The sequence below is a fragment of the Varroa destructor genome, unplaced genomic scaffold, assembly GCF_002443255.2.
Source record: "Varroa destructor unplaced genomic scaffold, Vdes_3.0 BEIS01000003.1, whole genome shotgun sequence".
NCBI lineage: Eukaryota > Metazoa > Arthropoda > Arachnida > Mesostigmata > Varroidae > Varroa > Varroa destructor.
Genome location: NW_019211456.1, coordinates 32,038,045 through 32,065,910, shown reverse-complemented (window position 1 = coordinate 32,065,910; position 27,866 = coordinate 32,038,045). Strand labels below are relative to the sequence as shown.

The 27,866-nt window shown below is 40.4% G+C and overlaps 2 protein-coding genes and 1 long non-coding RNA gene across 6 annotated transcripts in view; 2 read left to right on the top strand and 1 right to left on the bottom strand.

Moving 5' to 3' along the window:
* The window catches only part of Chd64 (transgelin calponin-3), a 29,302-nt gene extending 19,024 nt beyond the window's left edge, over positions 1-10,278 (top strand). The window contains exons 2-4 of the mRNA XM_022796927.2: positions 8,110-8,246; positions 8,608-8,818; positions 9,043-10,278. Coding sequence (XP_022652662.1) covers positions 8,110-8,246; positions 8,608-8,818; positions 9,043-9,213 — 519 coding nt within the window. The 3' untranslated portion in view covers positions 9,214-10,278. The remainder of the gene's footprint in view (positions 1-8,109; positions 8,247-8,607; positions 8,819-9,042) is intronic.
* On the bottom strand, positions 1,875-4,530 carry LOC147756823 (uncharacterized). Its single transcript, XR_015325418.1, has 2 exons — positions 3,249-4,530; positions 1,875-2,364 (listed from the first exon to the last, which is right to left on the bottom strand). It is a non-coding gene; the product is annotated as an uncharacterized LOC147756823 (long non-coding RNA).
* A 6,309-nt stretch (positions 10,279-16,587) lies between the features above and the next one.
* Positions 16,588-27,842, top strand: wde (Fibronectin-III type domain-containing protein windei). Of its 4 annotated transcripts, none has more exons than XM_086985809.1 (9): positions 16,588-16,729; positions 21,106-21,281; positions 21,844-22,058; positions 22,202-23,230; positions 23,463-23,650; positions 23,845-24,250; positions 24,455-25,111; positions 25,376-25,491; positions 25,862-27,842. In XM_086985809.1, the coding sequence occupies exons 3-9, from the start codon at positions 21,861-21,863 to the stop codon at positions 26,160-26,162; spliced, it is 2,895 nt and encodes a 964-aa protein (XP_086841935.1). In that variant the 5' UTR covers positions 16,588-16,729; positions 21,106-21,281; positions 21,844-21,860; the 3' UTR covers positions 26,163-27,842. The 4 variants fall into 4 exon arrangements, with proteins under 4 accessions (XP_086841935.1, XP_086841936.1, XP_086841934.1 ...); XM_086985810.1 differs by lacking the exon at positions 16,588-16,729 and adding an exon at positions 16,785-16,925; XM_086985808.1 differs by lacking the exon at positions 16,588-16,729 and adding an exon at positions 16,945-16,979.
* Positions 27,843-27,866: the final 24 nt, after the last annotated feature.

The following is a 27,866-nucleotide window of genomic DNA, read 5'->3' as shown; positions in this document are numbered from 1 at the left end:
ATGCAAACGAGGCTGTTGAAATGTAATTCTGCCAAATCGCTACGAGCCACAGATGTGTTTTGTATATGTAGGTGCTTTACGAAAGCGTAGGCTTTTACGTAAGCCGGCTGAAGATCAAAGACGATAATTTGCCCTCTAGATACCCGCTCCTTTCTTGCCGAGTTTTCGCTAAAATAATAAAGCAAACCTGCTCTGTTATTAAATATTGAAAGATGCATACAACTTTGGAAAAAAGCTATTAGTTGCCCTAGCTAGCCTAACCTGAGACTTCAGCGTCTGTGCAACAGAATAGTACTGTTAGACGATATTTTCGCTGTTCCATTATGTCGACCGCGTACGGATCGCGCTTTGAACACACGGCAAACCTGTTTATAGGATCCAATGACGGTATACATTTATGTAGACTTTTAGAACCTCTGCTAAGGCAAAGTTGCCTAATCTGCACCTAAAAATGATATCATTGACGTCAAGGAAACGTACTGTTCGAGCATATATTTCTATCATTAGAATAAACGAATTTTAAATATGCACAACCCCTATATCCAATGTGGCCTAGGTTACCGAAATCACGCTCTAGAATCATATTATATGTTACGTTTACCATTCCCGCTGCGATCTTGATCCAATTCGATGCTTGTGCTACGTGGGATTACTCATCTACTTGTATTAGAAGTCGGACAAAAATGTTCGAGCAACGTTTACTCTTGCATGCTATGTTTTTGAAGCTCCTCCTGTTGTGAATATTAATGTTATCGATTACATTAGACCTAAAAAACGATAGAAATAATCCGATTCTTCCAGAATAGTTTGCCTGAATGACTGTGCCTGTCGCGTGCTCAGTTTTTTACCCATACAATTTGTCTGAATGGAATGACGCCTGATTAGGCCCTTGTGTCCTCGCAGGAACTGACCACGCCAGCTTAACTGTTGCATTACGTCTATCGTTGTAGATTACACAAATATGAAGAACGCACCATATGAGCCCATATATCTATCATGATAATGTGATCAAATTCTCAAATTGTTGGACTGTATGCGTGCATGTTATTCGGTGTACGTATGAAAAATTATAGTCTCAATAGGCGTATTATTTGAAGAGAAAGCGCTGCTTATAAAATTTCGGAAAACATAAAAAATCACTATCAATACCTTTGTGCCACATGAATTTCAGTAATAACTAACTGTGTATTTGGAGCTATAATCGATAGATATTTTAGCGTTTTTAGCATGGGTAGTGGCCCGCTTAGCGGCTGCAGGAAGCTGTTGAAGCATCAACGTCAAATTGGCTCTACCTGCAACAATCGATCGCTTTGCTCGGATGCGGTCAAGGTAACGCTTATCTTAGCAGACGGCTAAACCTAAAAGAACCAACAGACCGGAATCGCCTTGGTCGACAGCATAACGGCTGTGTTAGTAATGGCCGCAGGACACACCACGTCGAACTTTCAAAGCCGCTTAGCTTACTAGGGTTACCAAGCACGCACCGTCGCCATGAAACTATTACTTGTAATGCTAATACTGCATACCACTCACTCTCGTGCATCATACCGCACAGTAGTCATCACCGTATTCATACTGGTTAGTACCATCAATAACGATCCGTCAGCTCACTGAAGCTGGCTTAACAACAGAATCTTACCCACCCGTAGCAGATAGCGCTCCTCACTCAAAAAGGCTCCCTATATCGTATCACGTCCTGCCCTTTCGTCAGTAGGTGACTTCTAGGTTCGTCAATGCGTTTGTTACTACCTGCTTACTTGCCAATTTACCTAGTCAAATAGGTTAGAGAAAGCAACAACGGATGAATCAATAAACCTCGCTATTCACCATTAGAGCGGCTTGACTCATGGCGTTTACTAGTAAAGAGACGGCAGGACGATCAATATGTGATTTGGCCTCATTTATTTAGAAAATATAGCAATTGGTCTCTCATTTATGGCTGCCTCATTCATATGGATGTGACTTAAAAAGTCTGCCATAGATTATTCTATGCTTCCAATGGCCTCTATCGTGCGCACTGTTTCGTATTGCACGACAAGAAGAGATGTTTATTTGGACGGGTCTCTCCGCGAGACAACAGCTGACAATCTCTGCTTTCTTATAGGCCGAAAGCTTTATTTATTATATTCTAAAGTAGTAGTTTACAGGCATTCATATTTAAAGAAAATATTGCATATATCCGTTTTGGCGATTGGTGCAACAGCAAAACGTGCACAGGGGGTCCCGTATTGTTCCGTTGTTGCCATTGCCTACCGCCTAATTTAGGTCGACTGTTAGGAACTTCATGGTCCGTACTGGCAAAGGCAAAGGTAAACGCTTCAATCCGTTCACTACGGCAGTCAGCATCTTGGTCAAATAGAGTTTCTGAAATAAATAATAAAATGAACATTCGTTGTTGGTCCTTTGAAATGTCCTATCTTGTTTGCTAAATCAACGTCACAAATAACCATAACATAAATTCACACCATCAAAACTTCCCTTTTTCCTCATTACGAGCTACACGGTTTATTGATAAATGGGAACGCTTGTTGCCTGCTTACAACATTATTAGAGTACCGAAAAAGAAAATAGGCTCGAGTCTTTTTTGTACGCTTATTATTATTATTATTATTATTATCTGAACTACGTCCAACAGTAGATCATGAAGCTTCGCGTGCATTGATTGTATGACATGTAACGATAAAGACTGCATTCATTTCGCCATACGGCGGCTCCAGCCCGATTCGACGCGGACCGCAATTGGATCTTTATTATACCAGAAACATGTTTATGTTCTTGGTTGTGGTAAACAATAACAAGGCGCCATCTTTTTTATTTGTCTAATAAAATTCACATAATGTTTCAAGATCATTCCTGGCTACAGAACGGAGCGCTTCTTAACTGAAGATGTATACCCTAAGAGGAACGCCGCTTGATTTTAAACAGGTCACATCCAAGTATCTGCTAAATTAAAATTTGTTCTATTAAGTACACAAAATAAACAGCTGAGACATTTTTATTTTATACGTTTTTGGGCGACTAATATACGACACCTACTTGTAAGCGAATAGAATAACTTAGTTCATTATACTTAAACGTTAACGTGCCCGGAAGGATACTTATTGATCTGTTTCTAAGCAAAGAATTATATAAAAGCAACGTCAAATGATCTGGATCCGACTCGTGCTCGCCATTCGCAGGACTATTAATGCACGGCGCGAACTACGTATCGATATAACGTTTCTCGGAAACGCCCGTCTTTGACTTACCTTCATATCTGAAGTGAAGGCCAGTAAACAAGAAACGAAACACATGTACGCTGAATGGTTTATCTAAACTAATCCAAGCTTTCAAGTTCCGCATGAAGGTATTATACGTGGCACTTTCATATCAGTTCAGTACCTTAGCTGATTGGTGTACTATCATTTCTGCGTCAACTTTTTGAGCTATCCCTATATATTTGTTTCACTCAGATGGACCGTTAATAAGACAGATCTAGTCTAGTTATGTGTTTGAGTAAACATTTGGCACTAACTCCGTCTAGCATTCGTACCCGAAACTATGTAAAATTATGAACGATCCGGTTCGGACCTTTGCCAGAAGCGAAATTGGAAATTAATCAAAAAAGAAAGTTCTTTTATTGTTAAATGTTACGCCCGTTTATGTTGATGAAGTCGAGATACCACTGTAGGCTCTCATCGGAACTTTTAATTCGTTACCAAATGATTGCAAACGACCAAAACGTACACGTTTATCTGCTTGTACGAGTGCATATGTGTTGCCCGGGCGTGCTTTTATGGGCTTCAGGCGACTAGCCTGTGACTCACAGGGATAGTGACACTTCAAGGACTATTCGGCGCACTGGCAGAACATTGTCCAAATGTTGTACGCTGATAGCAAGCAGCACTTCGTCAACAATCGATGACACGATCACTACACCGTAACTCATACACACACAGATGCATGGCGCCATGCGTAGGGCATTTGCAACGACGCCAGAACCATAGCCATTGCCATAACCTTCATAGTAAGAAATAACGCCAGTGTTGGCTAGAAGTACTGCTGCACGGCTGCAACTGATACCGTTGAGGTAGATTTTTCTTAAGTACTACAAACACAATTACGATGCAGCAGAAGATAGAGTCATCATCATCATACATAGAAAAACGTAGTAAAAGTAGTCTGCGCTTACTCAGATGGAAGGTCAAGGATCTATATTCTGTAAAGGAGAAATGAGCAGGGCGTGTCAGGTCAAATTAAATGCAAAATGCAAAAGTGTACGAAAACAATGACCGCTCGCCACGACCAAGTAAAGCGCACATATCGCAATCTTTAAATACAACAGTGGCAAGAGTGAGAACAGCATTGGCAAAAGGCTTATTAAAAAAATAGTTCTTATCAAACCATTAAGCAAAACTAATATTTCCTATACGATACATACAATAACGGTAGCTATTGAATATTGTTGCCGCACACGAACGGCTGTAAGCAGTCGGCCACCAAACCTACGTGCACTCAACTAGACCCTGTCCTTAAACCAGCTAGGGACGATGGTTCAAACTCTGCCATCAACATGTCCTACAAATATATATAAAAGCGCTCTACCAATAAAGCTATTGAGATATATATATATATATATATATATATATATATATATATATATATATATGATGTGGAAAAGCTACAGATGCGACAAGAAGATGAAAGCGATTGGCTGACATTTCTGCAGGGGGTTGATACAGCTGAGTTAAGTTTTTCGCAGGTCGTTGGTCTGCCAACTATTGTCTGCAATCAGTAGTATATTTATATACTTTAGAGTTCATATAAATATATATATATATGTATTGGATATGCCATGTCGGCAGAAAAGCAGCTACTGTGGCTGCCCAAGGTAGGTTGAAACACTTGTACAAGGCAAGTAAAAAGACGAGACGAAGGAGACACGGGGGTCGATTACACTGGGGCTCTATGTTCGGTACTAGCTGTCTTTGCTGTTGCGATGCCATAACGGGCGACGTACGAAAGACCGCTAGAAAAGGAAAGTATTATAGATGTTAGTGAGGAAAATCAAGGGGCACCCGACTCTCATTAGCATTAAATCAAAACGATGTCCAATCAAACGAAGCAGAATCATTCTCGTGACCTTTCAGACCTGGTCGTAACGGCCAATTGTGTAGCGGCAGCAAGTTTTGGGGTAACCGAAAGAACGGGCTCCTCAGATAAAACCTGGGACACCTCCGGCACAACGAAACGAACGTTAACGGTACTACTGTGGATTTTGACAACTATTAGGATTGGGTTGGACTGTCGCCTGACATATGTATAGAAATCTCCTGTTAAATTAAAAAAAAAAAAAACTGTTCCCCTGTGCAGTTCACTCAGGCCCGTAAAGCCGGAAGCCTCTCTTTCCTCAGCGACCGAGTCATAAATTTCACATAATAGCACCAATCAAATTACTCGTAAAATACTTGGTATCTAAGTGGTCGTTTGCTTCAAGCATTACAAAAAGTTATCAATGCGCACTAACATAGAGGCGGTATTCTCCATTTCGTCGGAAGTGACGGCGTCCTCCCTCCAAAACGATGCCGTTTCTTTTATCCGTCAATTATTATTATGTATGTGCTGTACGTGCAATTTCCAAATGAAGTCATCAGGTAATTGGCTTTTCGGAGCTAATAAGCACAAGAGACATATTAACTCACTTTTTTTTTTATGGGTATCTCGTATAACGTGACGTAAAGCAGAGACGTCAATATTAGTGTATTGCAGATTCAGTGTATTTCGTCGACTCGATTCAAATCGTAGGATAAAGAACAACTATGGAATAATAAGGACAACAATGTATTGGGATCACTCAAGACCTATAACCAGTTGCTTAGCGCGTCTGTGTAATTTGGTCCGTTTTCCATCGTGATCGCCGTGGGTAATCGGTTCGTTATGGGGTTAGTGACCCATGACGCCTTCGCTATTTTGACAGTGGTCCGTTGTGATTATTAAGCTTCTACAACGCCAATGGCGACCCCGCCGTCCAATGGCTGTCCTAGATGAGTAGAGCAATAACTATAGAGAAATATTTAACGATTGATTAAACATTGACAGTTATAATTATCACCATTACTATTATTCTCATGCATACATTTTAGTGTACGTTTTTTTTTTTTTTTTTTTCGTGACAGCAAGATGGTAACGCATGCGTATTTATACGCCCACCCATACGTAAACTGTATATCGATCTTTATGTCCAAATTATCAAATAAACACTATGCCCTTGCGATAGTGTAACAATGTCTATGATTCCGACGGGCTGAACTTGAAATAGGTAGCGCGTTTTTACGCTCTAATATTATTACAATCGTTGTATTTTTGAACGCTTATCAACGGTCAACCAGCGCCTTCTGTTGTAATATAATCACTAGATTCATAACGATACACAATTCTATACTTTTTTTATAGCATATTTGAACTCAGTGCGCCAAAACAAGTAGCTGAGATAATCGCTTGACAATGCCCACGGTCATAAACTACGATCAGTGGCATAGTATCAGCCATCTTATGTCCGTAACCTTTAAAAAGACTGAATGATTCTTAATCAGTTAGTTCATGGAAATCGCCGATAACAGTCTGGTCCAAAATATAGGGAGCCTGCAGGCGCGTACCTAACAGTAACGCAGGTAAAATGATTTAGCAAAGAACCTGTCCGGTACTGAATGGATTGCTGAACCAGCTGATGGCGGCTTTGTTTCCGGTGAATAGCATATGTACGCATTAATTCCCTCTGAGGACTTGTTTGCTCCAGTTCCTTTATAAGTTGAATGACCTATAGCGCACTAAGGTGTCATAAATATACATTGTATCAGTTCATAGAAAACTACCGTCAAATACAATGAAACAAATGTACATAGCTCTTATCTAGTTTATTTGATCAGGATAATGAATTAGATGCCCCAACTTTGCCCATCGAATGAGACAGTAGATGGCCGGTATATAGAACTTTTTTCACAGACGAATGCAGTTACCATCACGACATGGTGCATTTTGGCGTGCTTGCTTTTTCTCGTGTACGTGCCAGTTGGGCTCAGATGTGATGATTCTAATTTGTATACTATTCGGCCATTTGTTTTACGTGTTGCAGTGGGTGTACTTCTTTGTCGATCGACTGCTCTCTTTTCTGTTCCTTCGGCGTTTGATTTTTGGAGAGCAGTGGGCGTGACCCATACGTGTTTACGTGCTCCACACGCGGACCCAGCGGGAGCCACTGAACGCACATACGCGCAGGGGTGCGGGTTTAGTTTTAGACAAAACAACAACTCGTACCATCGCAGATAGCACCAGCAGCAGCAGGAATAACGATAACAGTCGATTTGATGGATTTCAAAAATGAGACGGATAGGGATGAAAATGATTTTCTAAGAATCACTATTATATTAGCAGAAAAACGAACTAACACAAGCTCCGCTATCATTGATGGAAAAACGCAGACCATTCATAAAAGCGTAGCAGAGCATGAAGAGTCGCTCTGGTAGACTCTGGTAGACCGCTATATAATAGTTAAATCCACATTACGCCTTCACGGGCATTGCATTAATGTCTATAGATAGCGAAAACGTTAGATCAATATAATAATATCTAAATTTATTCAGTAAATGTAACTGCTTCGAAAAATAAATCATGCTAGGACAGAACGGTCGTTTCATAAATTGTCCTTATCAAGGTGTATTTGTCTATATCTTTCCATTTTTTGAGAAGGAGGCACATTTTTTGAGATTAAATGCTAACCTATTTGTATAAATTAGTAAACTTGTATAAATAGACGAAAAGGCAATAGTCTTGATATGTGTCGTTTTGCCAATGGGCTTATACTAAGACTGGATTATTTAAAACAAATATAGCTGAATCAAAAGCTCGCTCGACTAGTTGATCGGACCTCCGGAAAGAGCTTCTAGAATCACTAGGTTGTTCTTTATTCTCATCTTAGGGCAATCTTTTGAACATTGCGGCAGCAATGTGAGTACAGCATAGGACTCACGGCGTCCCGGCTTCGACCATCGAAACCGACATCGAATATCGTTGATATAAAACACAAACAGTTATTAAGTAACCGCTTATGCTTTATCTTGGGTTGAACTTTAGCTACTTTCGAAATATGACGCCCAACTGGCCAGTGAAGTTATGGATTGGGTAAAGCGTATTGCTGGCGTAGACTTCGATCCCAGCGGTGAAATGGACAATGTCCATGAAGTGCTGAAGGACGGGACAATCCTCTGCAAGTAAGTTAACTTATATCCACTTAGAAGGTAGAAAAGTAGATGCAGACAAATATCGTTATGGGCTCCTGTACATAGCTATCTTTAATATGGTTACGTGCCGTTTCTAACAGTTCTTTTATTGGTTAGAGTCTTAGTTGTCTATGGCTCCATCAATAAGATCCGCAGAACTAACTAAATATAAATATGTACATGTATACTGCCTACTTACCACATATCGTGATCCAATTCCGTCGTTATACAAATGCTTGAATGTATTTAGAAAGTAATCAAACGCTTTCTTTGACGAAAGTCCCTATTCATGCAATCAGTAATTCTGATTTGATCGATGCAACCGTGTACGGCACTATTGACTTTGTAACAGGCTTATCAACGTGCTCAAGCCAGGATCTATTCCGGAGAAAAAAATCAACGCATCCAAGATGGCTTTTAAGTGTATGGAGAACATAAACCTGTTCCTTGATAAGGCCAAGGAAATGGGCGTTATGGCTGAGGAGACCTTTCAGACTGTCGATCTATGGGAGAAGCAGAACATCCTCGCCGTCGTCATTTGCCTTCAAGCACTCGCGCGAAAAGTAAGTAGTTCCTATTATAGAATATTATTTAATATAGGTATTTTCTAGAAGCAGCAGTGCTAGTACGATTATAATTTGTAAGAGCCCAACTCTTATTTGAAAGTTGAGTCGCTCAAACTTTAGGAGGCCGTCTAGCATTTTTTCTAGAAGCTGCATGTAAAAATTGCGTATTTCAAAAATGACACCCATTATGTTGATTACCACTATCCTTCGTCATTCAACAGGCACCGAAACACGGCGTCGAAGGCATCGGACCAAAGGAGGCTCAAGGTAACAAGCGCAACTTTTCCGAGGAAGTTCTTAAAGCCGGTCAGAACGTGATCGGGCTTCAATACGGTTCAAACAAGGGAGCTAGCCAGTCCGGCATGAGTTTCGGAAACACGCGGCATATGTAGAATACAATACTGCCTATCTGACAGGATCCACTTCGAAGCGGATGCCCAATGCAAAGGAAATTTCGGTGCCAACTCATAACGAAGATTGTTTTTGATTAACTTGAACGTGCTTACCCTCAGATAAAACCTGTAGTACAAACCTCGTATTAGGGCGACGCGATAAAGCAAACTAACAGTTTCCATGTTGAATGTTTACACACTTCAAAATCAGCTAAAACAGTTTTGCAGCATTTGTCCGCATATTATCTTCAAAAGACGAAAAGGAGAAGATGTGTGCCTTTCATATAATGCCGAAGCTGTCAAAAGTTGCATAAATTTAATTAAACGTTTCTCGCTTACCGTTGGCTATGAAGTAACTTCTTTGATACCAGTCTGCACAGTTTATGCAAATGAGGTTGCGTCCAATTATCCGCTAGGTGAGGTCGCCTTGCAACCCGTGGGGCAGATTTCCCTCTGTGATTTTTATGGATGGAGCTTTGATCGGGACATAGCAATGAAGCCTTGCATATCCGAGTGATTTTCGCATTTACACCGACTTTATTTATTTACAAAGACATCCAACGTTTAATGAAAGGTACTTCTAGGCTTCCTTACTTCTACCACTGGATCTATAATAAGGTATGTAAAATCGTAAGTACTACAGGTGGATGATTTAATGCGAGATAGCGAATCTGTTTTGAATTTCTTAATTCAAGACTCAAAAGAAATAGTTATCAGAATCTAACCATAAAATACATGTCTGCCGTAGTTATACTTAACTCAATGAAGCATGTTGAGTGGTATTCGATTGATAGCCCCTTTTTTACGTTAAAATTTATTTTTTTTAATAAAAACCAGTGTTATTTATCATTTAGAGAGCGCCGTACATGCACTTCGTTGTGCCTCATCTGCACGATTATTCCAATTACTCGATGATATTGTTGGATTTCCCCCGTTGCTTATGTTATTCAAAATGCATTTAAACGCAAGTGGTAGATCAAATACACGCTAACTAAGTAATTTATCGAGTAAATATCTGTAGTTACCCGCATATAAACAAATAAACAAAGGAAATATAAAAAATTATTCCAAATTGACCCTTTTTTCTTGAAAAATACATGCCGTAAGTACAATCTTTGTTTTATGTATTTCATCCATATCACCAAGGTGATAATAATTGCTTTAGATAGAAAAAAACTTCCAATTTTATTGAAGCCAGGGAGCAAGCAAAACTTACAATTGATTAATAGGTAATAGGGATCCATTTAGGCGAAACTATCAAACATAGCATGCGCAGTAATTGCCGTATCCTTGTAAAATTTAATATAACTCTATATTGCTCTTAACAGCCTAGAAGACTGAAGATAAGAAGCTCATATTGGAACTTTAAATGCTAAATACATTCATGAGACACAGTTCATTATCGAAGAAATCTCTTAGCTACTCTTCAATAAACCGTCTAATTTAATTGGCCCGTTAGCTCACACAATAATAACAATGGCTGCACGCCCAGGTTCTTTAAGCCGCCTTTTTCACAACAGTGTATTTCGTCAGAGCGAACGTGTTCAGGACTAATTATATTTGACATCAAATTTTTCAACAGGTGACGGGACTGAACACACTGCAAGCACACAAAGAACTTTTCAATTATTTGAGAGGTCTACTTTTTTTTTTTAGCTCGTCAACGAAAAAAAAAAACATTCAGTTGAACAAAATCTCATTCAGCTGATTCTATTAAGGGTTCCACTAGGCTGTAAACAGGAATATAGCAGCTTGATATAGGCGCCAAAAGAATGTTTACGTTACAAAAGGCGTTCTTTAATTTTTTTCATACACTTATATATATGAGCTGTTCGTGTTAGGGCGTTTCAGTTGGAGTCAACAAGTACACCCAATAAAGGCGTCTTTTCTGTCCTAAGACATAATTTAATTTTTGCACCGGATCTAACAATCTTTTATCATTTGCCGATGTGAAGTAGACTGTATGTCTTGCGAAATTAGTGAGGAGACATTTTCTACAGCACCAATCTATAATAGCATACAACGCCTGAGTCATCATCTATGTTAGATTTAGCTTTACGTCATCACTGTCGATAGTTTTTTTCCTTATAAATAGCTGGTAGATCATCGATAAAAATGAAAAAACAGTCGAATCTACGAGTGAGCATGCAAGCAAGTATGATACACCCATGACTAACTGTCACAACATTAGGAACAGATGTTTGCCTCCACTCAAGAAGTTATAACTTCGGAAAAACACTGCTGGAAAGCTAAAATAGCACGCTTCCAATTGGCTCAGTAGTATGGTATGTCTGACCACCTACCATATAGATAATTAGCCGCGAAGATCGGCCGTGAATGGTAAGAGAAACAGTGAGACTGACCATCTCATTTGTTGTTTGAATTGGGGCGCCTAGGTAAGCGGACACAGGACTGCTGCTGCTTGGTCAGAAGGTGCTTGCTATCTATGTGATTGGGCTTTCGGAACAACTTAGCCTATAATCGATGCCGCTGTGGAAGGCGATAGGCGTGTTGTGTTCATCATGCTTGAACAAACGGCACGCTTTGGCCTATTCTGTAGTGAGATAGATATACATAATGGCGATTTAGCAACATATATTTCAGCACGATTCGTAATATCGCATTGAGTCTGGCCTGTATCTTTCATTTTAGTTCGTCGTTAGCTATCGAAAATACAGGAAGAAAACTTCGTCTCTTCTTTCTTGTACTTTGCTATGTACTTCCTATTATTTCTGCAATCTTAAGACGCGTGTCTGGTAAAAGTAGGCGTCCATGATTACATATGGTATATAGTAGATTCATGACTAGATAAATTCATTGTGATTCGTTCTTTTAATTAAGTTTGATTTTTCTAGGAAGATAAAATTTAGATAGCTTATGAAAATTTTTAGTTGCTTAAAGATATAGAGCTATTTTAGATAATAGCCACGTATGTAATAATTCTTCTGTTACGGAATAAATATTTTTTTCGGCTAGCCTCTCGGTCGGAAGCGTCCCATCTTTGACGTCTATACTTTTGAAGACCTCAAACTGATTGTCAGCTTCAAAGGAGATTGCTAGTCGTTGAACCTTGCTAGCCATGCTGTTTTTATCTACATTTATGGAGTTCCAGTTATTATTTCGGAACACCCTATATTGACGTTTGCGTTAATTTGTAGCTAGCGTAGGCATTTCGATTTTCTGATTGCAACACTTAGCATGCTTGTGGATTGTATTTTTTCCGCGAACGTTTTCTTACTGTTGTTTGTAATGTTTGAATTCAGTGTCATCCGCTAGCTGAAAAGACGAACTACACTATCGTACGTCTTTTTTTTTTTTTTCCTCAAATCTAGGCAGAGCGGTAGTTTTTACTATAATCTATATTTATAACTGTAAAAATAAAACGCACCCTTTAAGTTTGTGAGTAAGCTCGATTTTTCCGGTCCTTCTGAAATCTTCTATTTGCGTACCTCCTGTTATTTTAACAGATGTGAAGGATAATAGGAAATGCAGCAAATAAGGTGAGACAAACGTTTCTTGAGAATGGACGAGACTTCATTCAGACATCTTAACTAGCTGCGCATTGTTTCGAATGAAAGACCAAGACACTTGTAGCAGTAATCCTACCATATACATATGAAACGGGTTTATTGAGGCATCAGCTAAGATAATATATCAGATTTGGAGGAGCGCTATAAGGAGAATTTTTATTAACAATATGTACAGGCACAGATTCATCTCGGAGACACCGTCAATTACGCACAATAGACATCGGGTCGCATCATCGACAATTGCAACAGAGGATACGCCGCGTGGCCTCGTAGGGTCATCAAGTGAACATAAGCCGCATTGTATTTCTCGGTAAAATACCAGTTCGTTTGTTTTTTTTTTCGCGTCGTCGAAAACGTCGATTCTAGTTCCACTACAAACAGAACATCGAACCGCGGACATAGCCTATATACACCACAAAGCTCTATCATGAATGGTATAATAATTCATTTATTTATATACAAACTTTCGTTAGTCTTAGCCTTTAATTAGCTTTATCTGATTTCGATTTCCTCCATTCCAAGATTTATATACATATATATATGCAAAAGTGCTCTTTCCTTTACTGCACTCTGATTATTGTTTCGACTAGCCATTAGCTGGCCTTGATAGTATTCGTGTGAAGTGCCTATCGAACTCTTTGCATAGGTCTCTGCTCGCGGCTCAGCCCATGAGGAACCTATCTTGGCTGGTTCAACTTCGCAACACATACTTTCAGGGATTCCCTGTTGCTTGCCGGCAGAGAATGCGTTATTCGCGGTCTGTTTTACGTAGCTAAAAGTTTCCGTACTCACAGCGACTCGCTTTCCGTACTTTGAGGTATAGACATCTCCTTTGTGCTTGCTAGTGCAAATTCTCCCTCGAAATGTTTGCATCAGTAACAAACCTTTGCTTCGCCACGAATCATATCTACGCTTCTAAGCCCGTCATGCGCTAATGAGACAGAGTTTCATATAGTGAAACACTTGATGTAAACATTTGGCAGATTTTTCTGCTAATAATTTGAGAGTCACTAAATTTTTCCTTTTAAATGGTCCTTTTAGACTAACTCATAGCTTCGTTCTCGCTGACACACCCGGTCTGGCTTTTTAACATCAAACCTGTTACTTCAATTACCTTTTCATCTAGAATTTTTATGACAGGTATTGTGCATGTAGCCACCCGTTTTTCTTGCGGAACTTTTACGGTTCTTCATTATTTGCTAAAATGAGCTGCCCAACCGCTTATGATTACTTAGCGAAGACAAAGTGTTGACAAAAGGCATACGTGTACAGGAAGGAGAGTCGAGAATCATGTCCCGTAGAGGGCTACGTCTCTATAGCAACTGCGGGTTATGCGAAGAGCCACTCGAGCTCACGTTGAACTTCCTTGTTTTTCAGGAAGTAGCGTATATTCATCTTAGATCTTTTTGCACATGATACAAATTAACAATAACATTAATCTGTTCGTTTAATGTAAATAGCATGTTCTCATTATATTCCGTTCCGTCGAAACGGCGCGCGACACGGTAACGAGCAGCTCAATGCTCAACTAGTCGACACCCTATATAGACTCGACTTAAAACCCTTTAGACTATTTGTTTATATTGTTTGGCATTTCTAAGATAGCACGCGGTTCCTATTTTAGGTGCTTTAATTGATTTAGACAAAAAAAAACCCGTAATAGATAGAATTGATACCGAACTTTTGTTAAGGTAAAGTTGAAGGCTTGTCAACTTTCCTTTATTAAAATATATTATATATATATATATTATTAACATATAACCAGATTACTTTGATTTAGTATAAGTTTCTACTTTCGCTTTTTTGCTCACGGATCAAGCATGACTACGGATCTGTTTATGGTTCACCGGTTTAGCTTTTAACTTTATCCATCTACGTGAGCCGCATCGACCAAGTGATGAACTGGCCAGACGCTTAGCAGAATAGTATCCTCTAGGTGGGGTTAGGTATCGGCCGTCGTTTTTCAGTAATAAAAATAATTTGATTTTCCGTAATACTGCTAGGATATTTTCTAATTAGAATTGTTATGCTTTTGTACACATAATTAGGCATACATAGATTTTTACAGTAGCAACGCTCTAGGCGAAAAGCTGCATACTTGCTATAGATTATATGTTGAAAGGAGATCGCATATAAATAATTTGTTCCATATAATTTTCCACTTGATTTCACTTTGTACTTTTCTTCACCTTTTTCTACTTACAATTGTCATTGTTTTTCAGCCTAGCTTCACTTTTCAGGTCCTTCCGGCTCGATCTAGATTGCACAAAGTGCCAGGCTTCTTCTGCTAAAACTCAATCCATATGTGTTTGTCTGCTTTTCTAGTGGTTCATAGTGGTTATTTAAGATATTAATATGTTTCGAATAGCACGAAACAATGTGTGCCCACACGCCCTGGTTCGAATCTAGGCCACGGTGTGTCTCTAGAATCAACAAGCATATACCTGTCAGTACGTACCGCCCTATCATGGAGATTATTTAACATCTGAGTTCCTGCAAGCTAATAGCTTCGTCTTTGGCTATTCCAGGTCGTTGATTTTAAAGATTGATTAACTTTTGTCCCCTTAAGAAGGGATGAAATTCTTGCCTGTAATACTAACGTGGAAAGATGTCCCATTTCTTGCAATAGCCTCGACAAGGTTGAATGCGGTTGATATCGGTAATCAACGACTGAAGACGTATTTTTTTTAAAAAATTTCGACGAACCAACCCTTCTATTTTAACCTGGAATATCTGAGCTTTACAAAATTGGAAAACTTCACGGCTAAAAAAGGTATGCGTAATATGCGGCGACGCAATTTAAGCGATCAGTCATTCCAGGACCTGGGAGACAACATACACACAGTTTTGTGTAGCGGTTAATATATAGCAATTGACTGGCCAATTTTTTTGTAAGTTATCTGCTGGTGTTTCTGTCTGATCGTAGATGAATCGTAAATCCTGATCATCTAGCTGTTGATGATAGCAGAGATGACAGGTTAAATTGGGCTAGAAAAATAATAAACTAAAGATGTCATTTGCGCTATAGCCTCTATCTACAATAATTGAAATCACTACGATGATTTTAAAACCTATCGACGCTAGTAAAAGCTCTACGAAGCTTTGTTTATGCGAAACTTTACCAATAAAGGCGTGGAATAGAACATTAGTAGAGATATAATTAAAAAGAATACTTCGAAATTCATAGAAGGCCTACTTCAAGAGCATCATGCTTGTTCTACACGGCTTTGAAGCTACCTGTTTGAGAACCAATTTAAACGATTAAAAAGGGGATTTCCTTTACCAGGATCTTTTTAGCAACTACCTTTGTTGGTCGTCCATATTCTGATACACGTCAGTATTACTGTAGAGATGCTTTATCTCTAAAGAGACATGGAAGTGTGTAGGTCGCCTGCATGTTTCATTGTTCGGGAGTGTTCCTCCGATGGCGTTATTGCAGTTGGGGTATAGATCGAAGGGTTCCATAGTCAAAAATGAAGTCCAAAAATAGTACTGTTATGTGCATATATAAACGAGATGAGGGCGCTCATGGAGGTTACGAAAACGAAGTTTACACGCTGATTTGACAAGTTGGCTAATTGGCTAACACCACCTGCGAACCAGGCTTCTCTACTTGAAAGAGAAGTGGTATTCACCAACATACATCTGTTACGATAATGTTGGTGATGATAGTGATGCTGGTGGCAGCGACGATGATCATGATGATGACAAAGTGAAGTGACTGCCACTGCATTGCATTTGGGATGGGGCGAGTATTCTCTTTCTTAAGCGATGGTACATCAACAAATTTAGCCACGTACAAATGGAATCCAACAAGCTGCCCTGCAATCTTGTGGCAAGCACGTCATCACTAGCTGTGGAGTCTGTCTGCACATGTATCATCTATTTTGATGCAGTGATGACCTAGTGCTCGCTAGGGGTCGCGTGGCGTCGTACACCTGCAAGCTGATATTAAACCGTGCCCTTAGCTATTTTCAATTATTAAGGTGAGTTGAAGTATATCCGTGAGGTGGTGTGCTGGTCATGAGTGTATTTTTAATTTATGGATTTTGTCGGGGCCAGTTTCCTGCTTAATTCATACTGAGCGCACATGCCGGTGAAGCCTATGTGCATTTGTGACGAGCAATGTGTCTCATGTATCCCCGTCAAGTTGAGGTCTTCAATAAATCGCTAGTTTCAACGGTACTGGTGTGCTTGTTCATTCTGGCGACCTGTAATGCTAAGTGGAATAGAACAGTGAGCTTTGACATTGCTAACAGTTTGATCCTGAATCTAGCCACCTAGCCCTTATTGTAAACATAGTACTACTGTGCGGAAACGGTCGAACTGATCGGCGGTCAGAGGATTAGTTCTAAGTTTTGCGGCACTTGTTCTATTGCATGCGTTCTATTATCCTCGGTTTAAGGCTTTACAAATCTACGTTGCTATGAACTGAACTGGACCTTGAAAACAATCATATGAAAAATTTAACTTTTTTTGTACAGACACGCTTTTTATAGAATGTAGCTAGTCCCCGTTACACCTCGCGTAGGCGGTTACTGCCAACGGCATCTTTGTCTGCTCTTGCTGGGAAACTCTTTATAGACGTCCCTTGCTTTTTCTGGGTGGCATGCTAAAGCGGGCTGTTGCAGTAGTAGTTAGTCAAGTAAAGTGGCAAAGTGGCTGGTAAGCTCGCTACTACAACAGCGCCACTTTTGGTACAGCCGTGTGGCAAGTGCTGGGCGTTGGCAGCGCCTACGACCCAGTGGTGATAACGGCCTGGGGTATAGGCCGGGTTGTTTAGCATCTGGTCCACCAGGGCGCGCTCGTAGCGTTTGCTCACATTTCCACTCGTGTTTGTCTGACTGCTTGGTATAATAGACCAAAGTTGGTAGATATACGTGCATCCAATAATGGGGAGACACTTGTAAAAGCGCACTGAGTCTTCCAACGGTTAGTTAAAAAGCACTGTGAATGATGATACCACCATGAAAATGGTATTTTTCATTCCACGGTAATGCTAATTAGCTTTATGGCTACCGATCAAAGGAGAACTCATTAGCGCAAAGAGAGCTCCGGTGGTTCAAGTAGCTACACTTATGTGTATACAGACTCGTATTTCCATGGTATACCTACACTGCTGATGATCCCATACCCTCATCTCATCGGGCCAAACGACGTACAGGTTACGCAAGTGGCGCATTCATCATCACGCACACTTTCACATAAACATTGTTTAAGTTGCAAGTAGACAACGTTGGCAGACACTATCTGCAAAATGACCGTATCTGTAATGTCTTGTGCACAGAAGCGGTGCCTTTGTAATAAACCACACAGAACACAAAATGATGATAAAAGCACATGGGGCAAACATAAAAAACAACCATGGAGTGCCCGGTATAAAATGTAAGTGTTGTTATTGTTTATAACGTACTCTTCAAAGACGAAAACTGTTTACACAAGATGATAAACACTCGTACAAACAGGGTGAGATATTGGACTTAATTTTTTAGATTCAGTTGCACCTTGAAAAAAAACGAAGAAACGTTAGGGCTGTGTCTAGAGATATACATAGAACCAACGTATATGTAGGTATATGTTTTTTATTTTCACCAGATTAAATCTTATATATCGGCGGATATTCTTAAAGAAGCTATGCTAAAATCAGTGCTCCTTGCTACCGGTCAAGAATCGATGTAGAATATGTTTTCTTTGATTTAAATCAATGTGATCAGATGGATGTTTATAGCGGCAGATGACCCGCGCAACCTTTCAGCAGACTTTGATCAATGAGCCTAGATCCGCGCTTCTAATCCGTTCCTCCTGGCGTCGGTTAAACTCCGACAACCAGAGGACCTGCCGCCTTCCTGTGCCCGTGTGTGCGAATATTCACACTAACTTATTGCTTCTGATGCTTAGGCCAGTTGCATCGATGGCTAGTATAGAGCGCGCCGTTACCACCTTTGCGTAAACGCCAATCTACCAAAAACAGCAACTGCCAGTGTTGGAGGATGAGATGGCGGCATACAGTGAGCGCAAAGCAAAATTCGATATTTGCTCGGGCAAATGTTTTAAGCAACCAAACACGCTTTTCAAGCGAGTTGTCACTCTCAGCTTACAGCAGTACTCGCGCATGCGCTCCGGTCAAAATGCGTCCAATCGCCAAAACGGTTCCTATGGTAACGGGCTAGCAGTTTTGGCCTCGCAGGAAAACTTTTTCACGTTTTTGGCATTTTTCCTCCGCAAAATCGAGACGGCGACGTGCATGTGCGATCAGGCAGATAGAAAAACTGCGGTAAATGTAAAAATACTATCTGTTTCATCTCACAGTGAACTGTATCGGCGCAATGCAATATGTATATTTCTTAGCCTCGAGCGCCCCCTGGCGGATAAAGCTCAAAGCAAAGAGTCAACACGGAGCCCCGTTCTGCGTTTAGCGTTTTACTCGACGAACCGTCTCTATGGTTTTGAGCGGCTGTTTATAATAGTGAAGTCGAACACAAATTTTAGGACTGAGTGTTTCTATGTGATTCAGGCCGGCTGCGGGCTAGGAGATGAGCGCCACTCAGGAGTGCCGGCGATGTTGTGTTTTAGGATGCCCCAATGGGAAAACCCCAGCCAAAATTAGCATGCACAGGTTCGTAGTCGGTCCAAAATCGAATGTAATGCGAGGGCGGGAATGGGCGCTAGCCTTTCACCACACACCAAACATTCTAAGCAACGAAAATTGCGTGCGCGGGAACACTTTCTAGTATACAATAGTGTGACGTATAGATTGTTTAAGATATGCTCGCAGTAATCGAGTCTATTACTAATAGCCCCAAAAAGGGTTTGGTTAATTGGAATCCATAGTTGGACCTTTGAACCTACCCTTTAGATAAAGAAAAAAGTGTATAATCTTCAGAGCTGGAAAAAGAATGTTTACATTTTTCCATGTGTGATAAGCCTTTTCATTAGGCTTAAATCTGTTGGGTATAATATATCGTGTAATAAATTTTCTTGGTTCTATATCAAAACAACGTCAAATTTGTCGAAAACAAATATAATTAAGTACGAGATTCCACGTTGTTGGAGTTCCTCTAAATGCGAAACAACTTCCTTATTTCGAAACGAACTCGAGTGATTTTCGCAAGATTATCCTCACGCATCCGAAAAGTCTCAAGAGAAATCTCTGCACGTGTTTTACTGATTTTCCTTAATTATTTGCGTAATTTTTTATGATGCGTTGACATTAAAAACTAGACATCGATTCACTATTTCTCGTTCTCTCACATAAACATCAGAACATTGAATGCATGTTACTCCCAAGATGATTTCTAACTATGAATGGAATTATATTTATAGGAATCCTGAGCGTGAATGAGGACATTGTATTTAATTACATTAGTAGATTACATATTTGGACATTTTCTGTTGGATAGCTCGGGTGCCCAAGTTTTTTTGTACTTCAAGGTGAGGAATAATGATTGGAAAACAAATTTTATGTGATAGGAACTTTCCTATTACGTGTTCTATTCCAAAAATTATAGGAAACTACGTTTTTGTATTGTTGTAAAGATAATATTGTAATATTGTTTATATTACCGTGCGGTCATTAACGGCCTACTTAGTTCGAATCACAAAAATACGCGGCGAAGTTACAGATTCGAAAAACGCGATTTTTTCGCGATTTGCGCCACAAGAGTCTTAATTCAGTTTTTACCAGCGTCTCAAAATATAACTCAAACAGAAATCACGTACTGGATTTTTAATCATGCCCTAAATTTGGCCTTGCTTTCGTTTTCGTGCTGAATCCATTTGATAAAAATTGAGAAGCTTCGTGCTACCAGGGGCGATTTTATATATCTTTTCTTTAAAACTCTAGAAAAGTTGACACATTTGACAGTTAATAAATTACTACTACTACCCAGATGTCATTCAGGCGAGCGCAGTACGACGTTCTCTTAATAGCCGCGATCTGCGAAACATTCGTGTATCTTGTTATGCACATAAATAAATTCGAATGTCGTGAAGTTTTCAATCTCATTTGTAACTTATCCATTCGCTTCTAGTCCTGCTAACTCTAATTTCTCGTGATATTTTCGATATTCGAGTTTACGAAAAAAAGCTCTAAGAGCAACATATTTTCAGAATATTTTAATATGTATTTTGATAGAAATAATATATTTGATTATTCTCTATTACTAGTTTGCAATACTGAACACCAAACAATACTATGTCTATTAGCCAGTATTTTCGTTTCCAACAGTATTTATCGTGTGTGTACTCTTGGAACGTTCTTCGGCAAAGATCAATTGCAACCGTGACGTTTCAGCCAACTGTGATCGCAGCAAAAATGTTAAATCTAATGCGGAACGATAAATAACTATTTTATCTTGAATAGAATTCCAGATGTGGACCCTACCGGCAGCGAACCATGTGATTCGTCAGAAAAAAAGCTACGGAACGAACTCCGATCGCGATGGCTGCGTTTGGCGGGGGTTCCCGAGGATGTAATTACGCCCGAAACATCCTTTGTTTGCGCAAGGCATTTCCCACCAAATGCGTACCAGCACATTGGTAAGAGCTTCTACACAAAGTAGAAACACTAAATGCAAATGTTTACTTTATATGATCAGATAGTGTTATCAAGTTGAATTGGAAGGCTGAAGTGTTTGATGTAAATATTTAAACCTAAGGTAAGATAACTAATCTTACCTCTGAGGAGTAATCATTAAAACAAAAAGCATTGTTGTTTCAGTTCGCGGTCAGGATGCCATCTTCATTTTCGCTCATTAATTCCTTTTACAGGTTAAATAACAGTCATCACATCTTAGGGCAGGTAGCAGTTGTTTACCATCTTGACGTAGCCATCAACACTTCTTACAGCGTTTTACATGCGTCAGAGCGTCACATTCTCATCTATGCATGATTATAAGATCGACGAAGCTTTCAGCAGCAAAAACTACAGAATATAGTTCTCAGTTAATCTGGCTTTATGACTGAGAATTATTGTCAATCAAATTAGACTGAATTGTAAATGGCAACAGTACGACCTACGTTATATTAAACAGAACGAAGAACGAAGGATTGTGACTTTTTTTATTGACAATGCTTTTTATGTTTGGCTTGCTATTTCCAGACACCGACCAGAAAAAAATGCGACGGCTGAAGGCTCATGCCGTTCCATTAATGTTCCTGCCAGGTCAGAAAATAGAATCAGAGGAAAAAAAAACATCCGTCGAAATACCTTCTCTTGCGTTTAGAGCGACATTAGATGAGAAATCAGCGGACGAGGAGCTAAGTAAAAATAGACAATCCAGAGAAGACGAAGATAGAAGTCCTTCAGCCGAAGAGGTAAATTTGAACATTTTATATTAACGTTTCTGCAACTGCGGAACAAACACATTATGATATTTTTAAAATAAAAATCAAGCGGAAGATCTATTATATAACGGGTTACGCATTAGTTTTCTGTCTCTTTTCTTTGTTGCTTACAGAATTGTCAGGTGGTTGACGATGGCGCAGCGGAAGATTACGTGGAGAATGAAACCTCCTTTGATACAACAGTTCTTTCGACAGCAAATAGCAATCATGAGCCAGAGAAGCATCTCAACAAGAAGGATAGCGGGAATTTTGCCTCTAGCTTGCCACCCGTTGTTTCTAAGGGCGACGCTATCGAGCCCGTTGAAACTATCGAATCTGAGGACAGTGCTTCAAAAACAGGTGATAACACTAATATAGGTGCGGAAGTTTTAGACGATTCTAGTGAACCCGTGCTATTCGTACACGTGCCTGACGATAGCACGACGCTGGCGGCGACAACGGCAAAATCCAGGTCAGTAGATGGTATCGGAACAATTAGTAATGGGCATCTTAACCTAGAAGCGGAAGTGGTTATGGACGAGCCTAAAAACACTAGCGCTACTACCGAAAATCGTAGAAAGAACGGGGTTATCGCCTTTACTGAAGAAATTGATAAGGATGCTGAAATCGAAACAACTATACAATTCGCACTTATAAACGATGATATCGAAATGGAAGACGAAGTTATACAGGACGACACTGCGGGAACGAAAATCGGTCAGACAACCGACGAAGCGGTCAAAGAAATCTCTCGGCCTAACACATCTACGGGGGTTAGATTTAGTCTTAGGAACAAACTTGGACAGTGCATTGTCGAAGAAACAGAGACAGACAGTCAAGATTCGACGCGAAGAGAAGTTGCAGCTATATTTGGGCAAGATGGTAGTGAAACAGGACCTGCAAAACAAAACTCGAGGAAGCCTGCCAAAGTTAAGCCCGTAAATGATGAGCGAGCTGAAATTCAACACGAAAAAGAGATCTCAATTTCATCACCAGCATCGCAAAAAAGCACTGAAAGCTTAGCGGGGTCATCAGAGTCGGCTACCGACAGCGAAAGAAGAACGTTACGCAGCTCATTGCTAAAAAGGGCTAGCGAAGGTCTTCTCGAAAAACCCGGACCCAGTAAGAAGATGGCTCTCGATGAAATCAAAACTCAAGCAAGGGTACGTGAACTCTTGTCATTGGAACAATACATTCATTTTGCGTTATTTGGTAAGAAATCGAACAACCTTATTATTGTCATTATCAAGTGCTCAGTCATGTGTATTTGTGGCATTATCCTACACCAGTTATAATATAGGATATTACTGTACACTTAACTTTAAATTACTTAGACCTAAGCAAAGGCCCTCCTGTATCATGATTGTGTTCATCGTACCAATGTTTTCCTTACAGATGAAGTACTCACCCCGAAAGGTGGATCTTGCAAAGGGTGACTCAGCCTCTCCTTCAGCTAGTCCTCCAGTTCTCATGGGTAGACGGAACCTGCAGATGTTGCTGAATAATTACGGTGAACTTATCGCTCAGGATATCAGTCAAAAACTCGGAAATTTGGCAAAAGCTCAGACCGTCATATTCCACAAGTAAATCTGGGTTTACAATATCTTTTGTGCTTTTCACATGGTGGAGTGTATTTTGATTTGTAGCTATTTGCAGTTTTTTTTTTCCTGTAAGTGACGGTTGACGTTTAGCATAGCGTTGTTATTACTCGATGTTCGTTCGGTAGTCTCTGGCTAAAAACGATTTTTTTTTACGATCATGCGGTCGATGTGTGCAGAATGTTCGAGAAAATCGCGGCTCACGCACTTCTCATGGAGCAATTGCATCGGGATGTCTCATGTCGTCTAAACAGTTGTAAATACGCAAACTCTGTGCGGCACGCCGCGATTCAGGTTGCTTCAGTACAGCCTTGTGTACCAGCTGCGCCACATGTTGCCTCTAATGCACCACAGACTACTCAGATGGCGCCACCCCAGCAACAAAGCCTAGCTGCTCCAGGGCCATCTGCAGCACTTGCGCGTCAGCAACAACAACAAAGCCAACAAGTCCAACAGTCGCCGCCAGGTCTGACTGGAGCTGGCGTCGTCCGCCAGGTGGTGCCGCAGTCGTTGCCTATTGTGGGACGCGGCCGTCCTCGTTTACCACAACCTGGGGCTCGGCAGTCTACACCAATGCTCAACGCGGTACATTCCTAGAAGATGCCAAAAGTCCAAGCCCTTCCCCCCCGGTTCTTATATTTTTCTCCTAGCCCATTTACACATTATTTATTTAAGACGAACAATATGATAGGCATTTAGACCTAGGCGTAGCCCAAATAGAATACAATACTACACGGCCTTCATAATATTTCATCACTCATATTATATGCAATGAATATGTGATCGCAGGCACTCCAGGCACGATCGCCTTCTACAGCGGCACCTGTAAAACCACAAATTGACTCCAACGCTGTCATTGATCTAACCGATGACGAACCGGTTCGAGTGGAACCAGCATCCTCACCTGTTCGATCCTCCACTTTGTTAGCAACGCGAACACCACAAGTTGCTGGAGTAGTTCGAAGGCCCACACCGGCTACTGCCGCAGCTATCCCTGTTGGGGGGATTGTACCGGCCAGTGCTTTACGCGCTGTCGTACCAAACTCAATTCAGCAGCTACCAAGGGGTCCCGTCACACCTGTACGCGCTGCTACGGTAGTTGGCAGTACGGCACAGGCTAGACTACGAGTGGCTGCACCTGTCGCAAGAGTGCCCACTGCAGTTATGCGTCCTCGTGGCACAATGATAGCTGCAACACAAGTCGTTCAACGGGTACTGCCTCCTTCAACGCAGGTGGCAACGACAGTATCCGTTTCGCATGGGGGACAGACGATAACTTCTCCAAGACAGTCACAACAGCATGCCACTACAGGGACACTAGTCACAGGAAGCGGGACCACACCTACGGTTCACTTACCCCCCGATATCGTTATGCGACCGATACAAACGCAACAGGCCCAACAGCCAGTCCATCAAACAAGTGAAAGCAGTAGCAACGTACAAGGGGTAAGTTTGAAATACAGGGTGCTTACCTGAAAAAGCTAGAAGAGTTCGGTGTTATCGAGCTTATATAGAGACATTCTGTGAAGTATTACAGTCCGTTAGATGTAGAATTGCATTTGATACTTTTAGTTCTTAATTAACCATAGGAAGTGCTTTGAATAAGTGGGTAAAGCTCGTTTTCAGTGAAATAGAAAAAGATCAATAAATAATAATAATAATAATAGTAATAATGGAAAAATATTATTGGGTTTTCTAATCGCCCAACAGCGCCGAAGTACGCAGCTCAGATTAAAGCATCCTGCGCCGCTTCCACCCACTCCAACGTATACCGACCAGGGAACACTGAGTACACCGCCAGCACCGATCATTCAGCAGATTAAGAGGTAAGTAAAAGGCAGCAAACCGTACGTGTTGACTTGTATAACGTTCAGTTCTATCATTAAATGTAGTACGGGCTTATCAGCTTTGCTTTATAGTAATGACCTGATTAAATACCGTATCTGCATATGTATCGGTTTCGCCTAACATTGCAACAAACTAAGCTTCTTTACGCTAGTGCTCCAGCAATAATAGAGCGACATAGAATAGTTGCAAAAACTTGGAGCGTATTATTATCAAGAAGGTGCATATCTATTGAAGCAGCGCTGTGTTAAATCTGTTCTAGCAACTGATGAAGCCGGCACACGGCTTTCGCGCGCAGTATCTACTTCACACTCTAACGTGCGTTTTCCTTTTTTATGATTGTTTTTGTAGAACGCAAAAGGGTATCGTTGTAACATTCGACGCCAAGAAGCAGCCGGGCGTTCGATACGCGGATACAGAGAAGTACCAGGTGTATTCATACGTTGAAACCAACGATCCGCCATCGACTTCTACGTGGAACAAGGTTGGAGAGGTGGGCTCACTTCGCCTTCCAATGGCCTGCACATTCACCCAGTTCAAAGATGGACATCGAATTTTCTTCGCTGTGCGCGGAGTTGACGCGACGGGTAGGCTGGGGTCGTTCAACGAACCGAAAGCTATTGATCTCCGCGAAAACGTAATTATTCTTTAAATGGCTTTTGAAAATGCAACTGATCCTCCCGCCAGGCATCATTTCGTATCAGTTTTCCTTTGCGTTACCAGTTACTCGCCGTATGGGATTTTTTTTAACTCTCGAACTCGAAGCATCACTCCGATACCCAAATGATTGTATGCAGCAAAATCATCATGGTTACTGATCATGAACATGAGGATCGTAAGAACTCAAGCAGACCTACTAAAGCCAGTAATGCAAAAGAACTAGAAAAAAACACGACCGGAGGAAACCCACTTTTGGTATGTTTTTGACAGTATAATTCGCCTTTTCATCAACAGCAACATCTGTATAGCTGTTGTAGTTCATTTATGACCCAGGATTGTATAAATGTCATGGGTGTGTGTATATTTGAAGACATCGTGAAAGTCATTGGCGTTGACAGAATTAAGTGTGTCGTATAGGTACGAAGTTTACGTTGGCTTGTTAGAAATGGGTTAAGATGGGACTTGTGGGTGCCTGAATCGTCGTCGTCTCAATAGACAAATAATCCTATATTCTAGTGAACGATACGAAACCTCTTTAATCAATAGTAGCAATGTATTTGTGTAATAATAGAAATAAAAAGTTATGGCCGTTTATGAAAGCGGCCGATAGTTATGGCTTGTGGGTCAGAGAAAAGCCATTGTTAGAGATTTACCGAGTAAGTATTCGGGTTAGGGGGCTAGATGGGCGTGTACAGTAAATTCAAAGGGCTTATTAACAAGAAATGGTTTAGGTAAAACTTTCAGCTACTAGTGTAATTCCTGAAACTTAGTGCCACGAAAAGAATTTTGCTAAGCACCCCTTTTCCCTTAAAGAAATCCCTTAAGCATGACATCGATCGTTATATGTATAACTAAATTGAATAATTTCGAACAGTCGAGAACTGCCTATATGCCAGGTTGTCCAGATTTAACTAACGGATTGCAGGGATGTGTCATCAGAAGAACGGATATTATGGGTACATGAAACTAAATAGAGGAGAACTTAATTTACCCTTGTACGTCCAAAGCGTTTATCCGTCGTGCAAGAATAGGGCCAAGTCTTTGCATCAGGCCATGTAGTATAAATATGTACATTGCAGTGGAACAACGGGTGGACAACACCCCGAAGGAAAAATAGAATCAAGAAAAAGACCAAATGAAATAGGCTGTAGTAGTAGTACTGTGGCCTCAAAATTCGGTAGCAGCAATGCTCAAATTTCATATAGATCGCCATGGCAACCCAATGGAAATACTACCACTGAAAATAACAGTGAGTCCCATCAGTCACTTGCTAGCTTCAATCCTGATAGGAACTAGATTATTAGAAATATTAAATTATTATGTATTAAAACATACGTATATATAAACATATAATCAGTGGTTTATTACAATAAACGCAATGTAATATAATGATGGTGATGTCAGTGAGTATTTTGGAAAAAATTGACACCGCCCTGTTTCGCAATTAAGGAAAAAAATTTATTCAAGAAACAACAGACTTTGCAACCAAACAATGTTAAGTTGCTTTCATTTTCAAAAATCAGTAAATTGTAAAGTCGATTTATGAGTAAATACAGGCGTACTCTTTCATTCAGACACGTTCATAAATAATTAACTGAATTTAAAAAAATGCGAAACCGAAACATAGCTGAAGATTTGTACAAAATAAAAATATATTTGTTCCTCAAGGCGACTTGTGTTGTAGTTGTTTAAATGT